General features: G+C 41.2%; 1 protein-coding gene across 1 annotated transcript in view; it reads right to left on the reverse strand.

Moving 5' to 3' along the window:
* The window catches only part of LOC140999817 (cadherin-4-like), a 232,336-nt gene that overhangs the window by 31,155 nt on the left and 189,032 nt on the right, over positions 1 to 12,149 (reverse strand). The window contains exons 6-7 of the mRNA XM_073470359.1: positions 7,003 to 7,158; positions 1,191 to 1,335 (exon numbers count right to left, since the gene is read on the reverse strand). Coding sequence (XP_073326460.1) covers positions 1,191 to 1,335; positions 7,003 to 7,158 — 301 coding nt within the window. The remainder of the gene's footprint in view (positions 1 to 1,190; positions 1,336 to 7,002; positions 7,159 to 12,149) is intronic.

Consider the following 12,149-nt stretch of genomic DNA (forward strand, 5'->3'; position numbering starts at 1 on the left):
CGCTCCCTCTCTCGCAGCCGATTCTAATTGCCAGAGATAGTGATATCATGCCAGTGACAGCCCCTGTCCGAGGATAATTGTAACCGCAGCTCCCATTTCAAACTTCATTACATTTCAAAGCAACATTTGTCAATGACTTGGCCAGAGGGAGCACTCTAAAGGCCTCTCAGCGAGACGAGAAAGAAAAAAATGGGAACGGAGAGGGAGGGAGAGGAAAAGAGAGAAGTAGAGGACAGACTCCGTATTTGGTTTGATTCCAAGTGGAGTGACTATCAGTCCTCCACCCTTCATTTTTTCCAGAGATGGAGGGATACAGAGGAGGAGATGAAGAATCACAATGTGTCACACATCGCCGGGGTAATTTCATTAAGCTGCACTCTTAGGGGGTTTAATGTGGACCCTTTGTACGGGCGTCCTAAGCTGTGCCTGACAGGATTAGGTCCCCATAATGACTCTTTAATTTGCAAACTAATTCAAGTCTGTAATTGGCCTTCCATTGAAACCACTGGAGCTCTAAATTCCCAAACTCTCTTTTTTTATGATTATTGTTCAGCTGAATGTCATGCATGCCACAGAGACTTGTCTGCTGTGTGGGGCAAGGCTGAAGGGGAGGGGGGGAGCACCAGATAAAAAAGCAGAGAATAAGAAAGAAAGTAAGAAAGAAAGAAAAGGAAATGAAATGAGCACCTGGACACCTCTTGAAATCACCTCTTGTGCAATAAACTCTGCCTCATCAGGCTCACACTCACACACAGGCATGCACACAGAGAGCTCATCTCTGTGATTCTTCCGCTCTGGGGTTAGACATAAAATGACCCAGTGGTGCTGCAGCGTGGTACATTTAATCCTCAATCTCCTCTCCAGCCTGAGCACCCTCTTTGGTTTATGGCCATTGCTGCAGCCGGCTAAATGAAACGCCACTGTAGGAGACAGATTTTCCGTCTGTCTGCTAAATCAAGGGGGAATGGAAAATCCTCTGTTGCGTCAAAGATTCACTGTTGTAGTCATACTTTTAACGACACCAATCTCTCCTGATATACTAGCTGCTCTTCCTCCTACCTACATCCAAACAGCTCACCTCCCCTCACATTTCTTAATCGTTTTTAATACATACTCCTGTAATTGCTCCTGCTTCACACTTCACTTCTTGTTTCTTGCATTGATCCACCCTTCCATTCATGTTTCATCACCTGGTTTAGAGCCTTCATCCACAGAGCCATTGTAGACCTGGTTTTTGAACTCGGGTCTATTGTCGTTCATGTCGATGACGAAGATGTACAGATCAATGGGGTTCTCAACCTGGTTTCCGTTCATGTCCACAGCGTGGGCTCGCAACTGGGAGGCACAAAAACACAAGAAAAGAAGTTAGATTATAACCATAATGTGAGCAGGAGTTATTGAACTGATAAATCTTTAATGACGAGTCTGAGATGAGGGTTTGAATTGGTATTACGGAGAAAATTATGGAGGTAAACATTAGAGGTAAAATAATAACTAATGGAATGAACAAGGGCCTATCCACCTGACACCATGATTGGTCTACATTTTCTACATTTATCTATTTATATCAGGTGTAATTTTCACTGAGGATGGAGGGGATTTACTCCCTAAAATCTCTCTGTCCACAAGTTATCTGACTGTCCAGCTGCTAAACTCCAGATGACACAAGAACTAAGCTGATAAAAATGTGAATACACACAGCTGAGTCATCTTCAGTTGTTACGTTGATTTGACATCAATACGTTTAAGGAGCAGTAGCAAGCTCACTTTTGGACTTTTTACATGGCATGATACGTCCGCATGATATGCTTATTAGCCACCTGTCACAGCAGGAGGTGGAGGGTATGATGGTGATGGCGTTATTATTAGCCATCAAGGCTGCCAAACGGGCGACCGGGGCTCAAGTCACACCACTGGATATCTTTCAGGACACCTGGAGACCTTTTCATGCATGAGTGTATCAACCAAAACAGGTAATCGTAGCCAAACCGTGATGCTTTCCTCACCCTTACCAAGTGGTTTTTGTGCCTAGACCTTAACAGAGCATAAGCACAGCATTGCAAGAAAAACAAAATAGAAAATTCAACCTAAACAAACAGAAAGATATAGAGAGAGATATATATTTAGATATATTGTTATTTGTTATGTTATGTCCGAATGTTTGGACAGATGCTTTGGCAACATTGTTGTTAAACTTTCATGCCAATAAAGCCCCTCTGAATTTGAATTTGATATATTGTAGATTATGAGGTGAAAGGTTTGGAATTTTATTCTTTGACATCAGTCAAAGCTAAGGCATCAGCGGACAGTGTTTCAACGGAAACTTTATTTCAGACAACTTTGCAACAAGGTCTTGAACCTAGAACAGGGTCTGTATTTTGTTTTATTCAAAAGTTTATATTTGTGGATTGTGGTTAGAGACACTCTAAATACCCTTATGTGCTGTAGAGTCAGTGCATTAATTATACAAAAAGACTAGTTAGACTTAGCAACAGAATGAGGACCAGTTTAATTTTAATGTGTTACTTGCTGGGTTAATATAAATGGCTAAAATTGTAAATGTAAATTAACAGCATCCACTCCTTCCCCAGACTTCATTGTGCATTCACAATTCTGAAAACAACCCTCCACTTTTGGTCCACAGTAACTGCTGTTATTGCCTACATTTCAGTAGTTGTTGGTATCAAAAGTATCACTTTTTTGAATCACTGCTTTTAAAGACGCCCTCATCCTCTCAGTGCATTCCCAACTGTCTCCACTCAGGAAAGGACAAAAGCGAGGAAGAAACAACATAAATAAAACACCAACAAACTGAAAGCAGTTGGTTTTTTCTGTTTTTTCTTACCCTTCAAGGTGACTGCTCTCATAGCACCTCTAAAGCCAACAGAAAAAACACCTCTGTGCGGTTTTCTGAATTTGGCATTCAACCTGCTCATGAAAACAAAGGGGCTGATACAATCTGCATTATTGAATTATACAGTACAGCAGTTTGAAAAAGGTTTCTTAAAGCTACACAGCAATATTAAGTAGGGCCAGAAATGAAATTCAGGATATTTTTCTTGCAGAGTAATTGCCTTTGCGATCATGTACTTTCTCCAGACTTCTTATCTCTTTTCCCCAAAAGTTTTTATCTAAGCAGAAACCAAAACAAGAAACATCTTATTTTATTGGCTCTTGTTGTACAGGGAAGGTGTCTGTTTCAGGATCACTGTGTCGGATCCCAGGCCAACATTCTGTTTGGTTTTGTTTGAAAGCGAGTCCTGAAATCTCCTCACTTCCATCCGACTCCACAAACACAGTCAGCCCATCTAAAATTCAACTCAGCTGCGCTCAGATCAATGGAATCACCAACCAGGATTTCTCACAAAGTTTGGACATGCTGTAAAACGTGTCCTGACTGCTTTTTCTTTAATGAGGTCTCCACAAAGAGAAAAAAGAAAAGAATGAATGAAAACAAGAGCAAGGAAAATAACTGAATTATCACGGCTATGTTGAGTTTAAACAAATGTTTGTAGTTTGTTTTTCACTCCATATGCGAAGGTCAAACTAACAGACTCAGGTGGCATTTCAAAATGAATTCCTAGGCTCTCTCTAAAGCTGTTTTGATTCACTTCACCTTACCTGGGAATGTTTTTATCCCTGAGCATGACTTATTCAGTGATATTTCTGTCAGCTGGAAGCACTGGGGATGTTTAGTTTATATCATACAACAGGGGGGAAAAAGGCCAGATACTATCTACATCCTGCTCCTAACATATAGGCTGGTAAGTATTTATTCTGTTAAAATGTCAGCAATCACTTTTTGGGAAAAGACCCTCCAACCTATTTGATGTTAGGTATATACGTGAAAGGAAGAGGAAGAGGGAAAATTGAAAACACGTTAGGCACAGATAGAGAAAAAAGAAGAAAAACTGTAACATGAGCAGATATTTTTTCTCTGTCATGTATGGAGAATTGAGGGAATGCTACTCTTTCCATCTGAGCATGCCTGATGGGAAAAATGCTACCTGGCCAGCGCAAGAGCATGAGAGCCAGATAAGTGAAATAGCCTCCAGGCTCGTTGTGGCAGGAAATAGAATAAGTAGCATTCTCCTTCGCTTCTTCTCCTCAGAGATGTGAAGATCCTCTTTACTGCCTCCCATCCTCCCCTCTCCACCACCTGCTCCCACTCTGCACCTCCACCAAAATTGTCTCTTCAGGTCTCCCTGAGGTTAATTTGACTTTACTTTTCCCACTGCATTGTCTGATCTGTCCTGCACCCAATATCCGTGTGCTGCCATCGCACATCGCATCACGTTGTGCTCTAACAGGCTAGGAGCCCGGCCCGTTATCTCTACCCACCCTCATCCCTCCTTCCCCCATGCACCCACACCCTAATTCAATAACGGTAGAAGTCAGAGATTACCGTCATGTTTAAAGAAGGCAAAATGTAATTCAGGGTCCACATTAAAGTTATTATCTTGAAAGGCAGGGGGAGAAAACAGATCGTACCAGGCAGCACTTGGTATTTGGCAATGAGGCAGCATCCTGATAAAGATAACAGCAAACCCAGGAGCTACAAGGTTTTTTTTTTCCTCATAAGAATGCATCTTTTTGCATGGCTGGTTTTGAATTTCAGAGTCCTCATTCTTTTGAAATAAAAAGAACTAGACCGTAACTTTGTTCTGTCCTTGCATGAAATATGAAGTAAACAAAAGACAGAGCACAAAGTCAAATTCTAACTTCGAGTGTGTTGTTGCTTTTCAGATTGATGTTGCTCTGTAAATCAAATTTTCCCTGTCTTTAATGTTCTCAGCTTGAGGATGTTCATGTTTTATACAATTGCTTTCCTGTTGCTCAAACAACATCTGGTATTTGAGGCCTTTAATTGAACTGCAACACCTTTCTTCATTTGTTCACATGCACATATTTTCCTTGTCTCATCTGATTCCTTCCTGCACTTTGTATTCCTCACCATCTAACGCTTTTCCTTTACAACAAACAACATGGAGTTTGGCTTAAACAGCCTTGAGCAAGCCTCTGCCTTTCTTAACAAATTACCTCATTGATTGGAGTTTCTCCGGGGTATAAATCTGCTCAGCTCACACTAAAAGGCTGGGCTTGCAAGCTCACCAGGACCGTAAGTCAGACTAGATTCCCACAGAATAAAAGGAGTGGCAGGTACAGAGACAGAGAAAACCAGAGACAGAAACTTGTAATGATGAACATGCTCACCTCAGCCACAGAGCTCACTTTTCACGGCAGCAGAGAGACTAGCTTAAAGCAACATTATGTACCTATTTTATCTTAAAATAATAGCTTCAAAATCATTTTGATGGTACACTGACTTGCAAGGAAAAAGGCGCATCTGTCATTCTAACCCTAACCCCCAACGCCTTTGGTAAGCTGGTATGATCTCCTGTGAGATGTGCAGATGCTTTACAGCACTTTGTTACACACCATTTACTATGTTGGAGAAACAGAATAATATTTTCTGATATCCTCCAGCTGCTCTGCCTCAACTCTCTCAGATTCATGGAGTTTTCCATTTGACAGATAGCTTTATTTGTTGCTAAAATAACTGTAAACTGCTGCTACGTGCAGTTAGTTAGCTCAGTTAGCCTAGTTGACTCTACGTTGACTAGGTACTTTTGTGTTAATGCACTTTACCCGACTGTCATTTTCTTAAACTTTGGACAGAGCCAGGCTACCTGCTTCGCACTGCTTCCTGCTTTTATGCTAAGCTAAGCTAGCGGCTGTGGGGTGTAGCATCATACTTAGCATACAGATATCGGCGTAGAAGTAATCTTCTCATCTAACTCTTTGCAAGGGGGAGCATAATTGTCACATGAGAATGACATTGATCTTTTTTATCTCAGTCCCAAAAAACACAAGGTAAGTCTTTTTGGTATGCGCTTCTGTTAGTGGCAGTTGAGAAGCTATGAAAAATATAACATGAGTGGCTGATAGCTCAATGACTTTTATCACATCCTCTGATTTATGCTTCACTTCAGCCACTTAGGCATTGCACATAGTGCTGTTGCACCTATATTATCAAATAGGTGTACATTGGAAATTATTTCCATCCATCATCATTGTGCACAAAAACAATCTTGTCCCTCACAGTTATCAAAGTACAAGAGCACAGAGACATAGACACGGACACAACTCTTCAAAGAAGTGTGTTCCTGCTTAATGTAACAGTGCAATGCAATATACTTTTGTAACACTTATTGAATGGATTTAATTAAATGCTTTCTAGAACAGATGTTTTTATGTTGAGCAAACATATGATAAAACAATAAAATATTTTTTATGTGATTAGTTTTCACACTGTTCATACACATCCGCATATAATAATACAGCTGACTGACTGATAATTAAAATTTTATGATTGATTTCTTCTTTGTGAGTTTTTCTTGAGATATTCTTATTTTACTACATGATATAAATACAGTATTTAAAGAGCACTTTTATAATGTACAAACACACTGATTCTGAGTTAGGCCTTTTGAACCAGTTTGAAACAGATACTAAGGATAGGTTTTGCTTCCTGGTTATTCATTGAAAGTAAATTTTTCATCTGAACTGGCATGCCAAATTTCTACTGGTGCAGGCCTGACCTGCAGATCAGGTTTCTTAATCTGTCGATGTGGACAAACAATCACTTGTAGGACCGGCATGCTAGTAGCAGAGCAACATAGCAGCTTCTTCTTTCTTGTTTAAAGGCGGCTGGCGAACTGCTTATAGATGCATTATTTGCACCTTCTGGATTGGGGTGTTAAGATTCACAGCACTGCATAACACATACAGGCCACGGACTCACACTCCAATACTGCTACTCAACTCTGTAGCTAATCGCCAATTGTTCTGTCGGAATGAGGCAGAGACATATGTGTCCGAGGTTTCACTGGCTGTGCAATAATGTTTGTAGGTTTCATTTTAAAGGCCGTAACTATTCTTTCGTCGTGTGTGAAAGTGTGTGTTCTTGTGTGTGTGTGCGAGAGAGAGAAACACACTCACATGGTAAGACGAGCGATGTTCTCGATCAAGAGGTTTGGTGACGAACATCTTTCCGAGGACGGGGTCGATATTGAAAACCTCATTGGGTGGTTGATCTGCTCCCACCCCAGTGATGCTGTACCGGATGGAAATGTCCTGGTCCTGGTCTGAACGAATCTGCATCACAACAGACAAAGAGGAACACTCAATCAATCAGTCAATCACGTGTTTATTAAGTGTCACACTGTGTTTCACTGAGCCACATGAGTTTATCTTTCTCTGTACTCTTTTGAACTGAACTAAACTCAAACACAGTTATCATGGCCAACCTACACCTATGGGTGCAGCATGTGCTGTGGCGTGTTTATTATTCAGGGACCAGTTTGTGATATACAGCCCCAGAGTTTAATAATTTTGTCCTTACACAATCTCAGAAACCTGATATTGCATATTATTCACAAGCACACTCACACACCCAGGGCATGCACTCTTGCACACACACACAGATATTATATATCACAGTTTGGCATTTTTAGCTACCACATATTCAAGGATTCCATTAGTGCTGCCGCAGGGAGCGCTATGCATTCTGTTTGGCAGAATTGGACAGCTTCAAAAGAGAAATTTTAATTCAATATTTCAGTGAGGGCGAAATGAAATCAACATACATTTACTGTGAACTTTGATAGTCAGGTTGTGATTCATTAAGATTTGCCAGGAGCCAGGCTGTTATTACAGACAGTATGTGAAGAAAAAAAAAACAATTAGATAGGAAAGTGAAAATATGAGGCTGCAATTGTTGCTGAAGAAACAACAGGAAACAGAGATGAACGCAAGAAGAGAATTATTTAAAAACTGTGGGAGATGGGAAGCAGGATGTTCTTCAAGAAATAGGTCTGTATTTTGGTTCTGCTATCCTTCCCGGATAGACAGCTAATAGATACATTAAGTGCACGGCTAGGCATGTGATTTGGACTGAAGTGCTGTGTAATTGGGACTCATTTGGAGGAGTTTTTCAATTTAGAACCCAAATGGAGTCCAAACCTCCAAGCATCCCATCTCTGCCCATTAACTACATGACAACCCGTGAACATCAGCCGGTGTATCAAAATGACTCAATCATACACTTACTCCAATATTTGGGCACATCCTGTACAAACATACATACACAGGAACGGTCAGCCTTTTTCCTTCTAATCAATTAACATTTCAGTGGAGAGCCAGAGTGCACCAGAAGAGTCCGGCTGTCCAAAGTTGTCTCCATCTTTCACCACTTGAGGAACCAATTTAGCCACACTTTTGACACACCAGGAATTCTGCCCTGCTGAGAAAATAGCTGGAACAACTAACAAGGACACGGTACGGACATACAGTATTAGACAGGTGTCATCCTAACTTTTCCTGCTGGTGGAATAAAAACCTGTCACCGTTACTGACACTGACACAACCTTCTGTTCCTCTTCATCAGCTTCAGCATTATCATCAGCTCTCTATCACAAAGATCAAGTTGAAGTGTGTCTTTCTTATCAAAAGAATACGATCAGTTATAGATGCCATTCCTGTACGATTGCAAAAGGAGCTGTCACAACGTCCCACTATTGCTATTTGTGCATGTCTGTCTGTGTGTTTTCTTTGGGGAATAGGGGGAGGAGAACGTCAGAATGCTCTGCACATATCTCAGCAAATTACTGCTGACAGCTATGATAATTAACGAGCTGCAGGCATCGACTGCTATTACTTCAAAGGAACTCTACCCGTTAAACACCAACAAACTAACAAACATCCAGCTATAGCATCACTGTTGAACTCTCAATGTACTGCCATTACCCTCCTCTACAGGCAAAGCACAGAGACTGCAGCACACCGGCTCCATCTACCTCTCCTGTCGCATTAGAAAATACAAGCAATTACTACACATCCGACTGCCAAACTGTCTCCCCCACTCATTCATCCCTCTTTTCTCCTCCCCTCTCCTTGTCTCTCCTTTCCTCTGCCCTCCCTCCTCCTTTCCAACTCCTCTCTCATTTCAACTCCACCCCTTTCCTCTCATCTCTCCTTTCTGCTGTACTCTCTCATCACTCTCTCTCTCTTTGCTTCAGGTCTCCGTGGGGACAGAAGCCATGCATGAAAAATGAAATTACTTCAATCCGTTGGCCTTGGCAGTGGCGTATAAATCCTCACCAGTTAGGAAGTGATAGCTCTCCATAATTCCATTTGGGTTTTCCCCGCCTCCCTGATTTCCCACCCGTTTCCAAGTCGTCCTGCTTGGGGGGGAAAGAGATTCAGCTGCACGTTTCCACAGTCATTCCAGCCAATTAGCTCTCCCTCCCACAATGTTCACGTAAACGCTTTTAAAACTATTGAGGGACAGCGCCAGAATCCTTATCGGTTTCTACCAAATATTTGTTTGCACATGTGCGCATTCAAGCGTGCACAGTTGCGCCTTGTCTGCCTCATGATTTAATAATGAATGTAATAACACACACATGCATATCACATGAATACATATACATGGTTATGCATTAAAGGATCCAATAATGGATGTCAGGGAAATGAATCCGCTTACTGCTGTAGCATGTTATCAGTCTTCTGCTTTTATCACAGAATATTGTGACAGACAGGATGTCATTTCAATAGTGATCTGCTCTCACTGTCATTCTACCATTTTGCCTTCAGAAAGGGAGGAATTCTGTTGAAAAAGAAAAAGCCCAGCGTGAGATGAGCACGAAGAGCTTCTCATAACTGCATAAGTACTTTTTATTTCCTTTAATGAAAAGAGGGAAACTCTCGCTCTGCACTGCTATCTTGCACCTCACACAATAACACACAGTAACACACACATAAAAACGTCTCCATTGGGTAATAAATAACAAAAGAATTCATTTTCAAGAGTGCCAATAATAATCAAGAACAGTTTTCAGTTTTTTTCTTTTTTGTTTTTTTTGTCATTCCCTCTGATTTTTCCCTCTATTTTCTTGATAGTATGCGACTATAGGGGGGAGAGAACAGACAAGCAGCGCTCAGCTAAGAGAGATTGATAGTGAAAGTGAGAGAGAGAGAGGCAGAGAGAGAGAGAGAGAGAGAGAGAGAGAGAGAGAGAGAGGCATGACTGTATCATCTGGCATCAGAAACCAGACACTGTCTAAATGACCTATTTGTCGACGGATCAAAGCAATTCCCTTCATTACTGACAACTTGTCTGGTTCTTAAGGAGATCTTATCAGTGAGCTTAGCTCCCTTCTGCCAGGCAAAACTGAATCAAATGAGAAATTATCATGCTACCGGGTCTTCGGGGAAAACAGAGAAGAGGAGATGAAGAGAGGGGAATGAATAACACAGAACCGCGATTCTACCACAATTACTGGGGTGCAGAGGAATTAATTCTCACTTAAAAATTCATGTTAACTAACACTTTTAAAGTGTCCAACTACTAACACTTAGATGTGTGACTACACTGCATGTTGTACATATACACTACTGCTTAATTTAAGAATATGATGATCCAGATTCCACCTGGATGTGAAAGGGGTCGCTCAGAGTGATGAAACAGAGAATTATAACCTGACACCGCACTTCCCCTCAGCACCACAAAGCTTTATACTGTATAGCAAGTTTCAGGTCATTGTTTTGGTTTTTGGGCCAACTTGATTGTTGGCTGGTTCAATCTTACACAGTGAAAAAAATTCCCAAAACCCACTGTATTCTATCTGCCCAGCACCAACAGCAGCAACATCAAAGTGGAGCCTTTACAGCCCGTTCTCAATCACAGTGCGTCAAATACTGCAGTCTGGTTCGTGGCCCAACGTTTCTAAGTTAGGTACCCCTGTAGCATCACTCCTTGAAGCGCTTCTTTAGAGCAGTACAATAAAGAGTGAGAAAGTCCAGGTCAGGGGCTAGCTGGGGTCGTAGGGTGAGTCATTCACAGGACTTTTCCTCAGGAGGCCGGTGTTCAAGTCGAGAGTGATTCCTTTTTAATTTATGTCAGTAATTAATAACGTCAATAAGTGAACACACACAAATGATGTAACTGCTGTCACGTACGTGACGCAAGTTCTGTCACCTACGTAACTTATGTTAGCTATTTTAACCCTAAGTATGATCCTTTCCTAACCCTATCCAACTGTTTTAGCCTAATCCTAGCCAGTTAGTTTATTTTGCCTAACCCTAACCAAGTATTTTTTTTTCCCTTAAACCTAACCTAACCAAACTGTGACTGTTTGACAATGTTAATAACATTCCAAAAGTCATAATATGTCATACTATGTGAACAGCTTGTCAGCACGTTTTATTTATTTATTTATTTTGAAAGTCTAACTGTACAACGTACGGTTAGACTGAACGTATCAATACAAATTTGACTGCAGAGCCTTTCATGTGCAAAACTGACGCTAGAAGAAACCACTGAACAACATGAGATATTTTCTTCAGGACTTGGTGGAGACCAAACACAGAGCTGAATGGCGGGGTTTCTATTTTTCTCAGTCATTAAGTCAAACTGGTCAAACTGGTCAAACTATTAAAGTTTTCTTTGTTTTGAGTTTTCGTTCTGGCAATTCAAAAGATGTCTGGCCTTCGTCATGCAAAAGATTTGAATGAGCATCTGGGCCAGGACTGTAAAAAACAGGTGTTTTGTTTGTGTGCATCTACGCTATTTAGAGAGTTAGCCACACTTTACTTGAAGTCCCTCAATTTAGCATTCATAAGAAATACACAAACAATTAATAAATGGTTATAATATAGCATAATGGAGTAGCAATCAGATGTGTCTATCTGCTCAGCTCTTTATTTGCTGTACTCAGGTTAACCAGGCTGTTCTTGTCTATTTTTTAGGTCAGGCGATGGTGGGCCTCACTGCTTTGTATGGTAGAGTGTTCCTGAGCATATTACCATTGCATTTGTTTGCCTCAGCATTCAAGCTTTTCCTCAGCCCACGCAACTATCACCATGGCAGATTAGGAGAGAAGGCGCTATATGTAAACAAAGGGGAGGAACATGGAGAGGCTTAGGGCTCCAGTATACACATTTAGAAATAGAATTTGCTGGGTTCACAGGCACCGTCGATGCCAGTATACTCATTATGTTTGCAGGTCTGTCCCCCTCACCAGAGTGATGGAGGCGCTGTGAAAGTATTGACACCATAACAAATAAAAAGAAGAAGTAAGTTTCGA

This window comes from Pagrus major, chromosome 7, assembly GCF_040436345.1.
Source record: "Pagrus major chromosome 7, Pma_NU_1.0".
In the NCBI taxonomy this organism is placed as follows: domain Eukaryota; kingdom Metazoa; phylum Chordata; class Actinopteri; order Spariformes; family Sparidae; genus Pagrus; species Pagrus major.